This window comes from Stegostoma tigrinum, chromosome 12 (assembly GCF_030684315.1).
Source record: "Stegostoma tigrinum isolate sSteTig4 chromosome 12, sSteTig4.hap1, whole genome shotgun sequence".
NCBI lineage: Eukaryota > Metazoa > Chordata > Chondrichthyes > Orectolobiformes > Stegostomatidae > Stegostoma > Stegostoma tigrinum.
In genome coordinates this window covers 6,704,193-6,726,044 of record NC_081365.1, presented here as the reverse complement: position 1 = coordinate 6,726,044, position 21,852 = coordinate 6,704,193, and the positions used below count along the sequence as shown (strand labels likewise).

The window sequence follows — 21,852 nt, the reverse complement described above, 5'->3', positions numbered from 1 at the left end:
GTCTTTTGAACGTTGTCATTGTTCCCGCATCTATAACTTCATCAGGAAATTCATTCCACACACGAACCAGTCTCTGTGTACAAAATTTGTACCTCGTATCTTTTTAAAGTCTATCCCCTCTCACCTTAAAAATGTACCCACTAGTCTTGAAATTCCCCATCTTAGGCAAAAGATAACTACATAACTCTATCTATATGTCTCTTTTTTTTAAATTAACTTCTGTCAGGAAAAATGTCCCAGCCTATCCAGCCTTTCTTTATAACTCAAACCTTCCATACATGGCAACATCCTGGTAAATCTCTTCTGAACCCTCTCCAGCTTAATAATATCCTTCCTATAACTGTGACCAGAACTGGACACAGTACTCCAGAAGGGGCCTCACCAATGTCCTGTACAACCTCAACATGACTTCCCAACTCCTACACTCAAAGGACTGAGCAATGAAGGCAAGCATGCTATTTGCCTTTTTAACCATCCTGTCTATATGTGATGTAAACTTTAAAACACTTAATCCCATGTTATTCCTGTCCTGGGAGTGTTTGATGGGGAAAGTGTAGGGGGAGCTTTACTCTGAATCTAATCATGTGCTGTCCCTGTCATGGAGTGTTTGATGAGGATAGTGTAGAAAGAGATTTACACTGTATCTAACCCCGTGCTGTACTTGTCCTGGGTGTATTTGTTGGGAATAGTGTAGAAAGAGATTTACTCTGTAACTAACCCCATGCTGTACTTGTCCTGGGAGTGTTTGATGGGGACACTGCAGAGGAAGCTTTACTCTGTTTCTGTGCTGTTTGAACTGGGAGGTGAATTGGTTTGAAACTTGGAGTGAATAACCAGTACAGAAGCTCTCTCTAGGGGGTTTGCACTGAAACTGTCTGTGGCCAAAGATGGAAACTTGAATCTTCCTGCTCCGTGTGTAGGACTCAGCAAAAGACTTTTCTGATGAAGGGTCTAGGCCCGAAACATCAGCTTTTGTGCTCCTAAGATGCTGCTTGGCCTGCTGTGCTCACCCAGCTCCACACTTTGTTATCTTGGATTCTCCAGCATCTGCAGTTCCCATTAACTCTGAAAAGATTTTTAAAAACTATTTTCAAATACAGTAAGAGAGCTTTTTAGGAATCAATTACGCCAATAATGACGTTACTAAACCAACCGTTAATCTGTAATGTAATACATTTCAAAGTCTGTCAACTCATAAAAGTTTTGCAAAGTGATTGCCCATTCTACATTCTGAGGGACAAGTTTCATCAATGTGCAGCTTCAGAGGAAGTGGCAGGAAACAGTTGTAAATTCTCTCCCACCTCCGTCAGCAGCTGAGATTGTAGAAGAGATAATAGGAACTGCAGATGCTGGAGAGTCTGAGATAACAATGTGTGGAGCTGGATGAACACAGCAGGCCAAGCAGCATCTTAGGAGCAGGAAAGCTGATGTTTCATCTCGGCCCGAAACGTCAGCTTTTGTACTCCTCAGATGCTGCTTGGCCTGCTGTGTTCATCCAGCTCCACACCTTGTTATCTGAGATTGTAGCAGGTCTTGTTGACAGAGCTGGGCCGTTGTCTGAACCAGAAGGCTCTCCTGTACACACGAGAAAGACTCATGAAGTACCCTTTGTTTGGTCGAAAGGACAATTATGTGAATTTCTGCAGGGTGGTGAGCAGCTATGCTCAAAGTGGCTGAAGGTCAGTGCCACTTGGATGAGGCCAGTTGATCAATGGCAGATGCATAAAGGGTGAAGCAGTCAATAATGCCAACGATAAAAACCTCCAGGAGGTTTGCTACCAAGTGTGGTGATGCCAGTGGTTTGCCCAAGACCTCTATCAAACAGGGAGAGTTGGCAGCTAACTATAGCTACAACCTGTTAATCCTTTGAGGAACTGAGGGAAACTGTATTATACTGGCCATGCCAGGATCCTGGCACCATCCATGACAGCTCATATTGAACGTCACAGAACAGAATGTGGGCATTCTGTCTGTTGTGTTGAGCTCCTCACCTGGAGTTATCAATGCTAATTTCCTCCTCCAGACTCTTTTCCTGTATCCTTGTATAGTTGTTAAGGCCGAATACTACTTGTTGCTAAATCATTGTTCAAATCCCAGCTCATCTTTTGCTTGTGGCAAAACATTCATTGAGTAAGTTTGTGTGTGAGGGCAGAAAGTACTGGAACCACACAATTCAAAAAGGCACAAAAATTTACACTTGTCCACTCTTACTGAAAATACCAGCTGACTTTCTGAGTGTTTCCAGCTTTCCAATGCTCCAGTGCTTCATTGCTCAATTGCAATTCCATGGAATTGCAGAGTTAGATCTTGATTTTCAGCAGTGTAGAAAATGAATGGTTGTGAGTCAGCTGTCTGTTTTACACATAGAACATAGAACATTACAGCACTTCGGCCCTCGATGCTGTGCCGACCTGTTATACCGATCTCAAGCCCATCTAACCTACACTATTCCATGTACGTCCATATGCTTATCCAATGACGACTTGAATGTACCTAAAGTTGGCGAATCTACTACCGTTGCAGGCAAAGTGTTCCATTCCCTTACTACTCTCTGAGTAAAGAAACTACCTCTGACATCTGTCCTATATCTTTCGCCCCTCAATTTAAAGCTATGCCCCCTCGTGCTCGCCGTCACCATCCTAGGAAAAAGGCTCTCCCTATCCACACTATCTAACCCTCTAACATCATCACAGTTTTGCTTTCATTGACTTCCATCGGACACTAGCAGGTTAGCTGCATCAGAATTGCATCAAGCCTCAGAGCACAAATGGCCCCTTTGCCCTATGTCAATTCTTTGAAAGAATTATTCAGTTTGTCACTCTTTTTTCCGCGTATGTTCTAGGAGCATGCAATAACGATGAGAAGATTTTTTTTCACCCAGGTTGTTGTGTGTCTGTGGAATTCTGTGCCACTGAAAGCAGATGAAGCCAAAACATCGAATGATTCCAAGCGGGAGTTGGGATCCTAAACAGTAAAGACACAAGAAAGAAGGTTGAGGCCAGTGCAGAAGTTAAAGCGATTAAATTAAATAGACAAGGCAGGCACAAGCATGGCAGAGAATGAAGGAACACTGATGAATTAAACTGTATTTATCTCATTACTGGAAGCCTGACTGGTAAGGCAGATAAACTCAGGGCATGGGTGGGTATATGTGTCTTGAATATCACAGCTATTATAGAAACATGGCTGAAGGATGGACAGGACTAGCAGCTCAATGTTTCTGGCTATAGATGCCTGAGAAAGCATAGAGGGGAGGCCAAAGAGGAGTGGGAGTGACGTTTTTGATTAGGGAAAACATCACGGCAGTACGTTGGATATTCCTGTGGGATTATCCAGTGAATCTATGTGACTGGAACTGGTACATAAGAAAGGGATGATCACTTTGATGGGATTGCACTCTCGGCTCCCCAGTAGGGGAGCAAGTATGTCGGAAGATTGCGGATTGCTGTAAGGAAAATAGAGTTGTAATAGTAGGGGATTTTAACTTTCCAAACATCAACTGGAACTGCCATAATGGTAACAGCTTGGGTGGAAAGAAATTTGTTAAGTGTGTACAAGAAAATGTTCATAATCAATATGTAGATGGCCCTGCTAGAGAAGGGGCAAAATTTGACCCCCTTTTGGGAAATAAGGCAGGACAAATGACTGAGGTGTTAGTAGGGGAGCACTTTGAGACCAGTGATCATAATTCTAAAAGTTTTGAAATAGTCATGGAAAAGGATAGTCCTGGTCCACGGGTTAAAGTTCTAAATTGGGCAAGTCCAATTTTCATGGTATTAAACAGGAAGTTTCAAAAGTTGGTGTAGGAGGCTGTTCACAGGTTGTGTGGCAAGTGGGAGGGTTTCAACAGCGAGATAACAAGAGTTCAGGCACAGTATGTTGCTGTTAGTGTGAAGGGCAAGCCTGGCAGGAGTAAGGAACATGGATGACTCGAGATATTGCGGCTCTGGCAAAGAACAAGGAAGGAGGCTTGTGTCAGGGGTGGACAGCTAGGATCAAGTGACTGTCTTGAGGAGTACTGGGGGTGGAGGAATAAACTTAAGATGGAAATCAGGAAGGCAAAAGGGGAACATGAGATAGCTTTGACAGGTAAGGTTAGGGGGAAAATCCAAAGAGATTCAACAAATGTATTACAGGCAGAAGAATTACGAGGGAAGAAATAGGCACCCTTAAAAACCAGCAGCTAGTGATGAAGGCATTTGGCACACTCGCCTTCGTTTGTCAGAACATTGAGTACAGGAGTTGGGATGTTACATCACAGCTGTAAAGACATTGGTAAGTCTGCATTTGGAGTACTGCGTACAATTCCGGTCAGCCTGCTACATCAAGGATGCTATTAAAGGATGGAAAAAAGACATACAAAGATGTTACTGAGTCTAGAGGGTTTGAGTTATGAAAGGTTGGATAGGCTGGGACATTTTTCGCCAGAGTGTAGGAGACTGAGGGATGACCTAATAGAGGTTTATAAAATCATGAGGAGGCATGGATGGGGTGAATAGCCAAGGTCTTTTCCCCCAGGGTCAAGGGAGTCCAGAGCTAGGCATAGTTTAAGGGGAGAGGGAAAAGATTTAAAAGGGACCTGAGGAGCAACTTTTTCTGGCAGAGGATGGTACATGTACAGGGCAAGCTGCCAGAGGACATGATAGAGGTTGGTACAATTACAACATTTAAATCACATTTGGACAAGTATGTGAGTGGCAAAGATTGGTAGGGATTTGAGCCAAATGCTGGAAAATTGGACTAGTTCAGAAACTGATTTGTTGGCAGGAATGATTTGGGCTGAAGGGCCTGTTTCCATGCTGCGTGACTCAATGACTTTATGACTTTATGAGTTAGAAATAGCTCTTAGGGCTAAAGGGCTCAATGGTTATGAGGAGAAAGTGGGAACAGGAGACTGAGTTTGATGATCGACAATGACCGTATTGAATGGTGGAGCAGTCTGAAAGGGTCACATGGCCAACTCTGTTCCTATTTTTTATGTTTCCGTTTGCCAATTCCTTTTTCAAAGCTGTACCTTAGACCTTCTTCCTGTATCTGTTCAGTCAGTGTGTTACAGATCATGACAAAGTCCGGATAAAATTTCCCCTTTACTTCTTGATCATTGAACTTAAACCTACAGTCCTTCTGGCTACTGAGTTTCCCGTCACATGAGACACTTTCTCCCTTCTGTTCGCTCATTGAATATACTCCACAGACTTAGAATTCTGCCAGGCTCTTCTCATTTGCCTTCCAAATCTCTGCCATCCTGTATAAACTAGTATTCTTCTTTTGACCTGAATAAGCCTTCTAGATATTTAGAGAATTGGAGTCCTGCATCAATAGGAACTTCATGCAATTGTATTCTCAGACTCAAAATTTTGGAGCTCCTTCCCTGAGCCTATCAGCCTCAATATTTCTCTTTTCTCCTTTCAGACCTTTTTAACTAAGTTTTTGGTCACCAGTACAAATATCTCCCTAACCCTCAGGGTTTATATTGTGGAGAGAGATTATGTGAATTATGTCTTGTTGAGAATTTAGAATGTTAAGGTGTGATCTGACTGAAGTCTTAACGTGTTCACAGGAAAAGGCAGGGCAGGTAAAGATAAACTATTTCCACTGATTGGAGACTTTAGATTTGAGGCATAATCTCAGAATTAAAGGGAGACGTTAGCCTTGTGGTGTTGCTGGACTGTTAATTCAGAAAATACCAGTAATGTTCTGAGGAACTGGGTTCGAATTTTGTCACGGCAGATGGTGGAGTTTGAAGTCAATAAAAATCTGGAATTAAGGGTCTGATGTTGACCATCAATTCGTTGCCTGTTGTCAGGCAGAATTCATCTCGTTCACTCGTGTCCTTTAAGGAAGGAAATTGCAGTTCTTACCCGGTCTGGTCTACATGTGACTCCAGGCCCGCAGCAATCTGGTACACTCTTAAAATTCCCTCTGGGAAATTAGGGCTCAGCAAAAAACACTGGCCTAGCCAGTGATGCCCTCATCTCGTGAATGAATAGACAAAAAAAAATTAAGGCCAGACCATTCATGAGAGAGAGAGATATTAGGAAATATTTCTACACACCAAGGGTAGTCAAAATTTGGAACTCTCTTCCACAAATGGCAGTGACTGTGGGATCAGATGTTAATTTTAATTCTGAAATGGATAATCTTTTGTCAAGGAATATAGGTCAAAGGCTGGGATATGGAGCTGGGCCACAGCTGGGTCACATTGACAGGCAGAAGAGGCACGAGTGGCTAAACGGCTTATAAGTGTCCTTATGTCAAATTTATACTGCTTCTGTGAAGCATCTTTGCATGTCTTGTTGATTGTGGAATGTAGAGACAGATTGTTTCTAACCTTTCAGCTTCAACTGACAAAATAGGAGCAGGCAGTATTGTTTTCAGCACAGAAATTGTGACCCTGTGTGGGTGCATGCTATAAAATTGATGCCTTTTATTTTAGTGGGGTCAATAGGAAGACTTTTATTGGGTTTTAAGAATTTGCATCCCAGCATAGTGATGAAGCGATGAGAGTGGTTATCAGGAAAGCGTGTGTGTCAGAGGCCAGCAAACCCTGAATGATATTCCACCTGAAAGTTAATGGGTCAGAGATTGTGAGCGATGTGCAAACATCTGTGCCTGACTTCCCAACGTGGACCCTTTTGTGTGAAGCTCAGAATTGGAATTGCTAATTTGCCTTAACACTGTGAAGCCAGCCAAATGACTGTGTGCAATTAACCTCTCCCTACAAATGGGATTAGGGGCCGGTATGGGGATGTTGGTAGTGGTTGGTTAGCTCATTCGGCTGGACAGCTGGTTTGTGCCTGCAATGGTGTGGGTTCAATTCTTGCAGTGGCTGAGATTACTCTGAAGGGCTCTGCTTTTCAACCTCTCCCCTCACCTGAGGCATGGTGACCCTCAGATTGGAATGCCACCAGTTCTCTCTCTCTCTCTAACGATAGAGCAATCCTCTGGTCTGGTAGGATAATAGTGACTTTACTTTTACCTAGAGACCATAGTGATGAAGAAACTAGGACAATTTTTTTCCTCATCTTTAGGCACGTTGGCATCATTGGCCAGGGCAACATTTATTGTCCAATCTCTAACTCCCCTGAGAAGGTGGCAGTGAGCTGCCTTCTTGAATCGCTGCAGTCCATGTTGTGTAGGGACACCCATAATGCCGTTAGGAAGTGAATTCCACAATTTTGATGCAGTGACACTGAAGGAATGGCAATATGTTTCCAATTCAGGATAGCGAGTGGCTTGGAGGGGAATTTTCAGGTGGTGTATCTGCTGCCCTTGTACTTCTAGGAGGTCGGGATCATAGGCATGGGAAGTTCAATCACTGGGGTCTTGGTGAGTTGTTGCAGTACATCTTGTGTGTGGTACACACTGCTGACACTGTGCATTGGCGTACACGGAATGAATGTTTAATGTGGTGGATTGGGTGCCAATGACAGTAACAGAGTTTTCATTAAGGGTCACTCTACCCAACGTGATAACTCTGCTTTCTCTCCACAGATGCTGCCAAACCTCCTGAGCTTTTCCAGCAATTTCTGTTTTTGAATCCATTGTCAATTATTGCTCATACCCATCTGGTTCACTAATATTCTTTCACCATCCCTATGTGGGCTGGTCTACATTTGACTCTTCAACTGCCTTCTGCACAATTAGGGATGGGCAATAAATGATGACCCAACCAGCAACATCCTCATCCTGTGAATGAATAAACAAAGAAAGCAGGAGAGATGTATTTAGATGCCTAGCCCAGTTGAGTTTTTGGTCAACGATAACCTCCAGGATGCTGGTTATGGTAATAGTCTTCCTGATATTTGATTGCGTCTGACCCAAATTGACTTTTCCTATGGGTATTCTTATGATTCGCCTCCAAGTATTGCATTGGGGACTGTACATATATGCAAATTAATAGAATCCCTACAGTGTGGAAACAGACCATTTGGCCAAACAAGTTTACAATCAACTCTCCAAAAACATCCCTCCTGAACTCACCCACTACTCTATCCCTGTAACCCTGCATTTCCTGCAGCTAATCCACCTAGCCTGCACATTCCTGGACACTTTGGGCAACTTAACACAGCCAATCCCCATGACCTGCACATCTTTGGACTGTGGGAGGAAGCCCACGCAGACACGGGGAGAATGTGCAAACTCCAACAGACAGCTGCCCGAGGGTGGAACGGAACGTGAGTCCCTGGTGCTGTGAGGTTGTAGTGCTCACCACTGAGCCACCGTGCCATCCCGGTTTGTTGCTTGTGAAGCAATTAATCTGGATTGGGGCTGGGGGAAAGATTGTGATGTGGTGTCTGGAAACCCAATTTTAAAGCAACTAAACAACCCGCAGAGTCTCCACATTTACCTGCAATTCCAACTTTAAGGAAGCTAAGACATATGATACCATTTACTTCCCGTGTTCTTCCTCAATACAAAATTATAAAACAATGACACAAGCCATTCATTGATACAGTTTGGTCTTTCAAATCTGCTGGCTTGTTTTTGCTGGTCTTTCAGTGTTGGTGACAAGGTAGGGTTTGATTTCAAAAATACTGCTCAAATAGAAGGTAGGAACTAGCAGATCAGGTTGGGCCAAATGGCCTTACTCCATGTTGTAAATGCTTTGTGGTTCTCAGCATGTACACAGTGTCAACGTCCAGGGCCCTGCAGAAAATTACGTTCACACCCCGCTTTCAGCTTCTGTAAGTGGTTATATCATGAGCCTAGTAATTAAATATTGAACTGCAGATTGAGCCTTCCCTTGGGTAAGTGACGACAGGTTGAGGGAAGGATGGCACACAGAATTCTGCGTCAAGCAATTCCCCAGCCTCCAGGCTGAGAATTGGTTTCAGCAGTAAAACACACAAACAAGGCCAGCCTCACAAAGAGCAGGCAGAATCTCTGTCTCGAGCGCGCAACCTGCAATAACCGGCCCTGATAGGAGCCATTGGAACACCCTCCTTGCTAATCCAGACCCAGGTTTAGTAACGCAAAGTGAGGAGCCATGTGGAGGTGGCGGTTCAGGGAAGTGTTTAATGCCTACTTTGAAGCACAGATGTGCTGTGAAATGTTCAAAGTTGGTCCCTCGGTGCCCATGAAACGTCCAGTGCTGAAGTTGAGGGACAGAACATCTGGCTTGGAACCAGCAGCCAGCACTGTGTCGCCTTTTGATGATAAAGGTAACTCATTGCCTTGATCTCCTTTCCTCTGCATGGTCTAGCCAATAGCAACCCTGCCCGACGTCCTTTGCCCATTGTCACTTCTGTCTGTTCAGTTTGGTGGGGAGGATTTCACAGCCCAAGGTCCAGCAATACCTCACACATGTTTGTTAATTTTACTGTGAGGCAGGTGTTGGCAGGCTGTTTTCACCACTGTGGGCGGCAAGGCACGAACTCTATTTGTGCCTCCATCCATTTAGCCACACACGCTCACTATCCAGCAGAGGTCACTGGATCACAGTCAGCGTGAAAACTTTCAGCTATTTCCTTCTCTCCTTGCCAGTGCCAGATGTTCACAACCACTGCCACATTCTAGCTGTTGTTCAGACTCAGAGCATTGAGCCTTGGGACGAGGCCAGCAGAGATTCAGAGAGCTGCAATTCACATAGGGCCTTCCGTGAACTCAGAATGCCCCAAAGCACTTTATTATCACTGATGTACACGCTCATGGAGCGTAGTGAAATGCTGCAGCCATTTGTGCACAGTAAGCTCCCACAAAGAGCAAAGTTATAAAGATCCAATGAGTGACAGTTGAGGATCACAAAGGATAACCTTCCTACTCCTCTTTGGAAAAAGCAAGAGACTTGCATCTCAACAGGAGCACCAGATGTCTTCAGGTACCTCACAGCTGACAAAGAAAGTAATCTTTGAAATGCAGCCACTGTTGTAATTTAGCAAAGGCTGGAATGGAGTTGTGCATAGTAAGCTCACACAAATAGCAGTGTATTAACAACAAGATGGTCTTGCTTTGTGGTGTTGGTTGAAAGATAAATATTGGTGAAGACACCAACAAGAACAGTTTTACTGTTCTTCAAAGTAGTGGCATGAGACTTACTACTTCGAGGTGAGAGGACAGATGGGATCTCAATCCCTATCTGAAAACAGCATCCCTGACAGGGTAGCACCCCCTCAATACTTCACTGAAGTGCTGGCCTTAATTCTTGTGCTCACACCCTGAAGTTGGATTTGGAAAACAGAACCATGTGTCTGCAAAGTGGGAGAGTTAGCAACATAGCCAGATCTGTACATTTACAGTCTGAGAGGTCTAACCAGAGCCAGCAGGAAGGGCCTCATTCCCTCATCAACAAGACAGCAAAGAAACAGGACAGCGTAGAGTTAAGGTGGGCCAAGTTTTAAAAGCCAACAAAACAAAACAGGGAGAATGTAAACTGAGAGCAAACTATGAAGTCATGTCAAAACGTACGTAACAGCCTCTTTAAATACATGAAAAGGAGAGACAGGCCAACGTGAACATAGATCTCTTAGAGAACAAGGGTGGCAAAATGATAATAAGGAGCTGTGGAGTTGAATACATATTTTGCATCAATCTTTATGGTAAATGACACCAATAGCATATTAAAATTGCTAAATAATCAAGGCTAAATTTACGAGAAGAGAGACTTGGGATAAAAGGGAATGTTTTCGGATGGTAACCCATAACTAGTATCATGCCACGGAATACGGTGGGGGCTACATTTATTCACAATAAATAGTAATGCCTTGGATGAGGAACGTGAATGTGCCAAGTTTGTGGATGATGCAAAATAGCTGGGAAAGTGACAATGACACCAAGAGACTGCAGAGGGACACAAACAGGTTTGGGAAGCAAGGAAAACTTGGCAAATTGCATATAATGTGGGAAAATGTGACCTTGTGTACTTGGGCAGGAAGAATAGTGGAGCTAAATATTATTTAAATATAGAGACTGCAGAAAGTAACAGAACAGAGGGATTTGAGGTCCTCTTGCATGAATCACAAAAGGTTAGCACCCAGGTTCAGTGATAAGAGAGAAGGCAAAAAGTGCCAAAAATATACAGACCAAGAGCTGAAGAGTAGGATGAGCATGGATGGCTCTTTTTCAGAAAGCACAGACACAATGGGCCGAATGGCCTCTTTCAGAACCGTTAGTTTTAAAAGTTACAGCAAATAGTTATGTTTTGCAATAATCCAACAACAGCCTGGTAAATTTGAGCAACATATTTTATTTCCAAATTTTGTAAACTAAGATCAAAATCCCAAACTATCATAGCAGGATTCTGATTGCATATTCACTGAAATTTTTATTTCTTTCCTTATCCACTAAAATAACCACACATAATCACACTGGGTTCTAGAGGGCACTCCTTGTATCCTTTTTTTTATTTTTACCAAGAGTAGCCTTTCAAGTAATTAAAACCTGACATGGGTAGGTCTCAACCTTTGTGACCTGTCCAAGCTGGAGCTCACCTGAGGCTTGTGCTGATTTTATAGAGTCATGGGTGTCTCCAGCACTAAGTAAGGCTCTCTGGCCCATTGAGTCTGGGCCAGTCAAAAACAAAATCTCACTATTCCAATCCCAATTTCCAGCATGTACCTATGGCCTCGTAAGCCTTGGCATCACAAGTGTACATATTGGTCAGCTCAGTTGGCTGGATGGCAGGTTTGTGATTCACTGCACAGCACTCTGTATGGGTCCAACTCCTACTGAGGTTACCATGAAGGCCTCTCCTGCTCAATCTCTCCCCTCACCTGAGGCACGGTGACCCACAGGTTAAACCACGACCGGCCGTCTCTCTCTGATGGGAAAGCGGAACTGTGGTAGCTTTACTTCTTTAAAAGTTATTTTCTCTTTGCTACCCCTTGCTAAGGCCTCAGATTCACAGCTTTATTCTGCAGGGAGGCCTGGTCTGCGAGATGAAGCTCCCCTGGGTGAGTGACGACAGATGTGGGAAGGATAGCAGAGGGTTCTGAGTACAGATATTCCCCAGTCAGCCCTGGGTTGGTAAATAGGAACAATCTCTCTCACATGTACATGCACACGCACAGCAGTCATTGTTGTAAAGGTGACGATCTCACACTGAGAGAGATAGTCAGGGATTGCTTTAGACTGTCTAATGTGTAAGAGGAGAGCTTTATCTCTGTCCGTCTGTGTGAGGGGAAAGGTTGATCCCCCACTGTTGCATGTAAGGGTCACACAGTAAGTGAGGAACATGAAAGTAGCCATGTATCTGGTCACAGCTATAGTTCGAACAGTGTGGCATGTTCACCTTTGTAGCAAAGAGTTCAGAGCCACTCCAATGATCCCTGATCAGCAAATTATGGTGAAATGCAGAGCCCAAAATCCTGCGTCTGTGCCCACAGCCACCACCTCACCTGTCTTTGACCATGCAGGTGTGTGTTATGTTCTAGTCATGTCTTCCTGCGATAACAGCAGTGTTGCCTTATCCTGATCCATTTGATTCCTCATCAGTTGCATGGGGTCAGGAAATACTCCCTGAGAGGCACTTCCTGCTTTGAAAACTCTCACCTTCGTTTTCTGGTCCCACTACGTGTTTATTCATGCCAATCCCTGTAAAATTCTCCACACCAATAACTCCCAGACTTTCTGAACCCCTCCAATTCTGGCCTCTTGTGCAATCATGATTTTAATCATTAGTGGCCACACCTTCAGCTGCCAGGGTCCTAAATTTTTTGCGAAATCTCTCTTCATCTCTGTCCCCTTTGAGAATGCTGCTTACAATCTACTCACTTGCCCAAGCTTTAACCCAACCCTCTGAATATCATCTTCACTGACTTGTGCCAAATTCTGTTTGATAATGCTGCAGCAAAGTATGCTACCAGTTCAAAGGCACTATCCAAGTGCAGGTCGAGGTTGTTGTTTTCATGTTTCAATCCTCTTGTTGATCTTGGAAGGAAATTGCTTTTAGCTGCTGGAAATCTGGAATAAAAATGGTAAATGCTGGAAAAAAAAAGTACTGAGCAAATCAGACAGTATCTGTGGAGAGAGCAACTGGGTGAACATGTCAAGTTGAAGGTCTTTTTCCAGAATTGTGACTGTAGTGATTCATGGCTCAGTGATAGCACAGTGTAGCGCTGGAGGAACACAGCTGGTTCGGCAGCATCAGAGGAGCAGGAGACTTGAGATTTCAGATCGGGACCCTTCGTCAGGACTGGGAGGAGGAAGGGAGCTGGGAAATGAATAGAGGAAAGAGGAGCGGGGCTGGGAAAGGTAGGTGGGGTTGTGATAGATGAATGCAGGTAGGGCGTAGTGGGGATGGGTCAGTGGGAAGGGTGTGGTGGACAGGTGGGGAAGAAGTTGGACAGGTTGTGTCAGGTCAAGGAGGCGGGGATGAGAGGGAGGGTTGGACATGGGGTGAGGCCTGAGTTGGGGAGGATTTGAAACTGGTGAATTCCAATTTCAGGCCATTGGGCTGTAGGCTCCCAAGGTGGAAGACAAGATGTTATTCCTCCAGTTTGCGTGTGGCATCATTGTGGGGAAGGCCCAGGATGGCATGTCTTCAAGCAAGTTGGGGGGTGGGATGGGGGTTGTTAAAATGTTTAGCAACTGGAAGGTAACAAAGTGTGAAGCTGGATGAACACAGCAGGCCAAGCAGCATCTCAGGAGCACAAAAGCTGACATTTCGGGCCTAAACCCCTCATCATCATCTAGGCCTCAAATGTCAGCTTTTGTGCTCCTGAGATGCTGCTTGGCCTGCTGTGTTCATCCAGCTTCACACTTTGTTATCTTGGATTCTCCAGCATCTGCAGTTCCCATTATCTCTAGCAACTGGAAGGCGCTGTTGATTATCGCGTAGAGAGTGCAGACGCTCTGTGAATTGGTCACTGAGTGTGCGCTTGGTCTCATTGAATTAGAGGAGGCCAAATCAGGAACAACGGATGCAGTAGACCAGGCTGGAGGATGTACAGGTGAACCCCGGTCAAACATGGAAAGTTTGTCTTGGGCCTCGGATGGAGGTGAGAGAGGAGGTGTAGGGGCAGGTGTAGCACCTTCTGTGATCAATGGTGCAGTTCTTCTGTGTTTGATTATGTCAGTCTGGTAACTGATCAATGCACATTGTGTTTGATTGCTTTGCCTTGGATGTTGACTCAGAGCTTAGTAAGCAGACTACACAAAAGTTAGGAGAACATAAAGTATAAGCATGCATTTTGTGGTTGCACAGATAATTTAAAACTGTTATAAATAAAGTCTGAAACTTGTGTCACCTCTGCCTTGCTCCAAGAAAAGTCAGATATACTAAAGACATAAAAACAAATGTTGAACGGTTGGGTAGCATCACATGCCTCTGACAATTCAGGTACCCATAAATATACTAGGGGCAGTCATTAAATTGAGCAACTTGGCAGAATTATTTCTCCTACCTCCTCCTTAGCCCAAAATTTAATTGTGGGGAATCTCTAGAATTTTCCACGGGTCTCCAGGATTAAGTACTTATCACAATAACATGAAGGTCAGTCAATGTAGGAGGAGCATTAATTCGGGTATTAAAGGAAAAGTACTTTCAAGGAGGATTTCTTGGAGGAATTGTGCTTGATGTGGAAGTTTTGGACAGAAAATGGTCAGGCAGAAGGCTGTTTGCTGAAATGCATCCAATTGAGGTGGGGAACCATACATCCACACAGCAAGCCGCTGTGTTTGTATCGAAACTCAGCATTCAGTGGAAGAAATTTGTGATTTCATTGCACTGAGAGAAAGCAGGTGATGTACTTTCACGAATGAAAACAGGAATTCTCCTCAATAAACAGTGAGTAAATTGTTATGGAGTGTGTGGAGCTTTAATGTCAAGGGAGAAGGAGGCTGACAGAGGAGGGATTAAATTTTCCAAAATCATGAGAGGTGGGATAGAATAGATAGCAAGATACTGTTTCTGCTTGTAAAAGGAGCAAGCATGAGGCGGGCATAGATTTTTAAATGACATGCAAAAGAAACAAGGGTAATGTGAGAAAAAAACTTGCTCATATACAGCCAGTTGTTAGGGTCTGGAACGCACTGCCTGGAAATCTGGTGGAATCAGGTTCAATTGAGGCATTCAAGAGGGGCATTGGCTGATTGTTTAGATAGAAATGTGTTGCAGGAATATGGGGAAAAAGCAGGAGATTGGCACTGGGTAATAGAGCCATATTGGATCATAGAGCTGGTGCAGGGATGATAAGCTGAGTGAAGCCCTTCTGCATCATAATAATTCTGTCATTCTGAGAAATAGAATTAGTTGTGAATGGGATCTACCTATCCCTGCATTTGTTACCAATCTACCTCTACCCAATGAACCCTTCCACAAAGCACTCACACCAACCAGGGAAACACTAAGAGCCCGAGCCCATAATGGCAGCCATTGCCTCTCTGGTCATGCCGTGAGATGCCAGTCAGCTCTGTTAAATACTATCACGATCAATGCTGGAGGGGTGTTCTGTTACTTGACCCTTTGGTCTGTGGGTCAGGCCATAAATTACAAACTATTTTCTCTGGCTACCAAAATGACTATTAAATACTTCATCTCTATCAGGATTTTTTTGGGAGAACTATCAACTAGGTGTTCGTAATGCACGCAGTTTTTGGTTTACTATCAAAATAACTCTTATTTGACAAGGAAGCAAGGGTTGGCTAAGAAACATTATATATTTAAATACTTATCTCTCCAAATATCAACTCCTCCCTCGTTCCCCCCCCCCCCACCCCCACACACACACACACACACACACACACACACACACACACACACACACACACACAAAATGATGCCACCTGAAGGTTGCAGGAACAGCATCTTATATTCCGCTTGGGAACCCTGCAGCCCAATGGTCTCAATATGGACCTCACAAGCTTCAAAATCTCCCCTCCCCCAACTGCATCCCAAAACCACCCCAGCTCGTCCCCGCCTCCTTGACCTGTCCATCTTTTCTTCCAACTACCCATTCCTATCACTTCACTGACCTACCCCACCCCCACCTCTTCCTATCAGCATCATCCCTGCCTCCTTGACCTGTCTGTCTCCTCTCCACCTACCTGCTCCTTTATCCACCTTCAATCCTCCTTCCATCCCCCTATTTATTTCAGAATCCTGTTCCCCTCCCCCATTTCTGAGTAAGGGTCCTGACCTGAAATGTCAACATTCTTGCTCCTCTGATACTGCCTGGCCTGCTGTGTTCCTCCAGCTCCACACTGTATTATCTCTGACTCCAGCATCTGCCATTCTTGGTGTCTTCGAGTGACTTATACACCTCCAGCACCATCCTCCATCTCCTGTTGTTAAGCAAATATTGTATCCACTTGGCAAGCTCACCCTGAATACTATGTGCCTAACTGTACTAATTAGCCTACCATGCAGAACCTTGTCAAAGGCTTTACTCCTGTCCAAGTGAACAAAGTCTACCGCTCTGACTTCATCAAACTTTTTGGTTACTTCCACGAAAAACTCAACCAAACGTTTATGAGACACAATTTCCCTGACACAAAGCCATTCTGGCTATCTCTATTCAATCCTTGCCTCTCCAAATTTGTGTCAATCCTATCTCCCAAAATCCTCTCCAACAACTTACACACTACTGATGTCAGATGTATTGGTCTGTAGTCCCCAGGCTTCTCCTTACAGCCTTTTTTAAGTAAAGGCACAACATCAGCCATTATCCAGTCCTCCTGTACTTCAACCACAGTTATAGATGTTACAAATATTTCCGCTCGGGGCCCTGCAATTTCCTCCTTAACTTCCCACGATATCTTGGAATAGACCTAAGCAGGTCCTGGAGATTTTTCCTCCATAACGTTTTTTAAGACCTCCAGCACTTCCTCTTCTGTAATGCGAACTCTTCTGTAATCCAAAACATCAATACTTACTTCCCTGAGCTTTATAGCCCCTATTTCTTTATCCACAGTGAAAACTGACATGAAATATTAATTTAATATCCATCCCATCTCCTGAGCTTCAACACAAAGACAACCTTCTTGATCTTTAAGTGGTCCTACTCATTCTCAAGTTGTTCTTTTGCTCTTAATGCACTTGTAGAATCTATTTGGATTATCCTTAACCCTGTCTGCCAAGATTATCTCATTTCCCCTGCTTGCCTTCTTGATTTCCCTCTTTAGAATACCCCTACATCCTTTATACTCTTCAAGATCACATCTGATCCCTAACCTTAACAGCTTTATCAGATCTTACCAGAGACAAAAGCCAACATTTCATTTGTCTTCCCGATTATCCAGTGAAGTTGGATTCCAGCTTTTTTTGATTCAATTCTCCATATTCCATGGCTTTCTGAAGTCTTTTCCCATTGAAATAATACTCAGCTCCTCCATTCAGCCTGCTAAAGCGCATGACCTTACATTTTCCCATGTTATATTCTATCTGCCAAATGTTGGCCTACTCATGTGACTGTCTGTACCTCATTGTAGAATCTTGGTGTCATCCTCATCATTTGCCTTGCAACCTATTTTTGTGTTATCCACAAATTTGATGATAATACATTCACCTGCCTCACCCAAGTCAAGATGCACAGTGAACAGTACAATCCCAGTAAATTGTTTGTGCAGATTCTGCACTGGGTGACCATTGAATCATTAGCCTCTTTCAAAAAGACAGCTGTGCACCAGACCATTGCACCCCACCTGCTAAACATTGTCAGAAACATAGAGAACAGGAGCAGGAGAAGGCCATTCAGCCCTTTGCACCTACTCCACCTTTCATTATGATCCTGGCTGAGCAGCCAACTCATCCCTTGTTCTTACTTTCTCCCCATATCCTTTGATCCCTTTAGCCCTAAGAATGATATCTACTCTTTCTTGAAAACATTGGCTTCAACTGCTTTCTGTGGCAGAGAATTCCACAGGTTCACCACTTTCTGGGTGAAGACTTTTCTCCTCACCTCAGTCCTAAATGGTCTATGTCGTATTCTTAGACTGTGACCACTCTTTCTGGACTCCCCAGACAGTGGGAGACAGTCCTAACTGATCCAGTCTCTCTTCATACAACAGTCCTGCCATCCCACGAACAGGTCCGCTGCTGTGTGAGTGTGCGTGTGTGTGTGAGAGAGAGAGACAGAGAGAGACTGTGTGCGCGCGTGCATGTGTGCGTGTGCGCATGTGTATGTGCGTGTGTGTGCACATACGTGTGAGCTTTGTGAGAGGGTGTGTGTGTGTGAGAGTGTGTGGGTGTGTGCATGGCTGTCAGTGGCTGTGTAGAGTGTGTGTATGAGAGGCTGTCTGTGGCTGCCAGATTGTGTGTGTGTGTGTGTGTGTGTGTGTGTAGATATATGCTTGTGTTCAGGGCCAAAGACAGAGATCAGGGATCATGGACCACAGTGCTCATCCTAGCTCACACCTCTGGCCCTGAACACAGCCAAGGTACGGTGGACCCATGATGTGTCTCCCTGGCATGGGTCCTGTGTGTGTGTCCCAGAAGGAAAAACACAGTAAAACCTTTAAATGAGACAATGGTTTGACTTAAACACGGAGAATCTTGGAACAACTCAGCAGGTCTGGCAGCATGCATCTGTGGAGATAGAATCAGAGTTAATGTTCAATTCCAGTCTGACTCTTCATCAGAACTATTCAGTGCAGTATTTTATCCTAACGGTGAGACTTGTTTTGCATACTTCAAAGTGTTAGATCATTGTGATCAGTACGGATTTTCCCTGGCCTTTCTTTTTGGGGTATATTGAGAGAGAGTGAGAGAGAGAGAGACAGAGAGAGAGAAAAGAGACAGAGAGAGAGAGAGAGAGATACAAACACATAGAGAGAGAGACACACACACAGACAGAGAGAGAGAGAGAGTGTTCCTATTTAGTATACTGGGACTCTGACTGGGGAGACTGACTCGCTGTGAGAGAGAGACAAACACACAACACACACACACACACACACACACACACACACACACACAGATAGCGACAGAGAGAGAGAGAGAGAGTGTTCCTATTTACTGGGACTCACTGACTGGGGAGACTGACTTGCTGTTAGAGAGAGACAAACACACACACACACACACACACACACACACACACACACACACACACACACACACACACACACACACACAGAGTGAGACACACACACATACAGAAAGAGAGAGAGTGTGTGTGTTCCTGTTTACTGCACTGGGACTCACTGACTGGGGAGACTGACTTGTGTGAGCTGTAACCCCCTTGGGTCAGTGATGATCGGCAACAGAAGGCAAGGAACAGTTCTGGGTAATGATATTCCCTCATCAGTCTCAGTAAATAGGAACAAACGCTCCCGCACACATACACAAGCCAGCATTGCGGGGAACAGTAGAATCTTTCACTGCGAGAATCAGGCAGGATTTATGTGAGACTGACCTTCACAAGCTCTCGCTGCTGGTTGAAAGGGTAGAGATTTCATGGCTGGTTGGATGCTGGGACCCATTATGCATGAGGAACTGATTGAGGTGATCTGGCAAGTTCAGGCTTGTTGTGAAATGTTCAATGTCTTGCCACCGAATACCAAGTACCGTATTAAATTCAAACTCAGGGACAAAGATTCTCGTGCAGTGCCCACATTGTCTCCCTTTGAAGATGAAGGTAACAGCTATGTTTTTAATCGTGTCTTTCTGTGGTGCAACTGTGGCTTCCTTTAGTTTACTCCAGACCCCCTGTTTTCTCAGGTACCTCACCTACACACTTTGTGCTCCCCTAACTAGTGTCTCAATTTCCTGCCAATCTGCGTCCCCTTCACTCCAGGTCCAGAAACAATTTTGTTTGAAACTTCCAGTTGTTGTACTCAAATCCTGCCAGGGCCAAACCTCCTTCAGCTTTGTATGTACACAACTACATCCAGCCCTGCAGCCCTCCAAAATCTCTGCACTGTTTCAAATCTGCCTCCTGCAGCCTCCCAGATTTTAATTATTCCACCGTCGACAGCCATGATGTTTGGCTCCTGGGGCCCTAAAGCTCTGCAGTTCCCTCCATCTTTCTCTCTCTCTTTCTTTATCTCGCTCTCTCTCTGCCTGTCTCTCTGTCTTTTTGCATCTTTCTCTCTCTGTCTCTCCACCCTTAGAACTCTCTTTATCCATCTATTTGACCAGACCATGCATCACTGGCTCTGATGTTGACTCATGTGGCCCACTGTCTAATATTGCTTGGTAACACTTGTGCCATTGAATGGCTGAAATATTTTATTATATTAAAGGTACAAGTTATTCAGTGTTAGTTATTAGTTACCAGTTACTTTGTGCGAGTGTTCCTACTTGACTAACATAACTCAGTGAAATAATACACTTATTGGGACTAGAAAGAAGGTTTCCTGTGTCAGTGATTTTGAAATTGTGTCTGATCAATTCCCATGGAATAAGTTAAAATATCCTACAGAGAAAAAGTCATGGATTATATCAGACAATTCTTTATTTCCATTATCAAATAATTACTTCTAATAAAGCACACTTATACTTCTAAAGTATGACTTTGCAGGATTATAGGGAAACAGCTGGGGAGTTTGAATTAGATAGCTGCTATGAAGCACCTTAGATAATAAAATGTGAGGCTGGATGAACACAGCAGGCCAAGCAGCATCTCAGGAGCACTCCTGAGATGCTGCTTGGCCTGCTGTGTTCATCCAGCCTCACATTTTATTATCTTGGAATCTCCAGCATCTGCAGTTCCCATTATCTATGAAGCACCTTAGGTTTGCTTTACTGGAATAAAAGATTATAAATAAAAGCAGGATGGGCTCATGCAACCACACTTTGCTTTTGTAAACAGCAGTATGGATAATCAGGTATTTTCAGGTTTGCTACAGGGAAGCATCTGGTTTGCGAAGGGAATCTCTCCTGGGTCAGTAATAACAGGTGGGATGGAGGAAAACCAGCAACACGTTCATTCCCCAACCTGCAGCTTCAGTCTTGGGTTGGGTAAGCAGGAGGGAGCACTGTCACACACACCACACTCACACACGCACTGTCACATGCACTCTCACACACTGTCTCACACACACACAGACACACACACACACACACACACACACACACACACACACACACACACACGTGCACTCACACATACAGTTTCACACACTCGGTCACAAGCACTTACACACAGTCACATGCATACTCATACAGACTCACACACTGTCACGTATTCTGTCACACACACTGTCATACGCATTATTTTATACACGCTGTCACACACATGGTCACACACACACCGCCACACACATCGTCACACACATCTCACACACACATTGTCACACACACTCTCACACAAACTGTCTCATACAGTCTTACACACTCTCAGACACATTGTTACACACTCTCATACACAGTCACATGCACTGTCACACACATCTGACACAAACTGTCACACACACTGTCGTACATTGTCACATGCACTGTCTCACACACACTGTCAAATCAATGCGACAGTCAGGCAGAAACTCGCACCATGAGAGAGAAAGCAGCAACAGACTGTGTGTGTGTTTGTGTGTGAGTGTGTGTGTGTGTCTGCATGTGTGTGTGTATGCGCACGCGTGTGTGTGTGTGTGTGTGTGTGTGTCTGCACGTGTGTGTGTGTATGCGTGTGTGTGTGTGTGTGTGTTTGTGTGTGAGTGTGTGTGTGTGTCTGCATGTGTGTGTGTATGCGCACGCGTGTGTGTGTGTGTGTGTGTGTGTGTGTGTGTGTGTGTGTGCACGTATCCATGTGTGGTTGTGTGTGTGTACGCGTCCATGCCTTCTGTGATTGGTTGGAAGACCAGTAGGGTAGTTGAGACAGGACTCCTCATGACCTTTATAAAATACTTGGATGAGCACTTCAAATGTCATAACATTCAAAGCTATGAGCTAAGCACTGGAAAATGGGATGAGTGTACAATGAGTGGTTTTTGTCAGAGCAGATTTGATGGTCCTCTTCTGGGCTGTATGATTGTATGACT

At 44.4% G+C, this 21,852-nt stretch overlaps 1 protein-coding gene across 5 annotated transcripts in view; it reads left to right on the top strand.

Moving 5' to 3' along the window:
* Positions 1-21,852, top strand: part of robo2 (roundabout, axon guidance receptor, homolog 2 (Drosophila)) — a 1,006,048-nt gene that overhangs the window by 3,991 nt on the left and 980,205 nt on the right. For 2 of the 5 annotated variants that reach the window (XM_048540443.1, XM_048540439.1), the window contains exon 1: positions 19,232-19,511. The exons of 1 other annotated variant lie outside the window; for it this stretch is intronic. In XM_048540443.1, the coding sequence (XP_048396400.1) occupies positions 19,331-19,511 (181 nt within the window). In that variant the 5' untranslated portion in view covers positions 19,232-19,330. Of the gene's footprint in view, positions 1-8,880; positions 9,165-19,231; positions 19,512-21,852 lie in introns of those variants that run through there. 2 more of the 5 variants (XM_059650114.1, XM_048540457.2) reach the window with 2 other exon arrangements.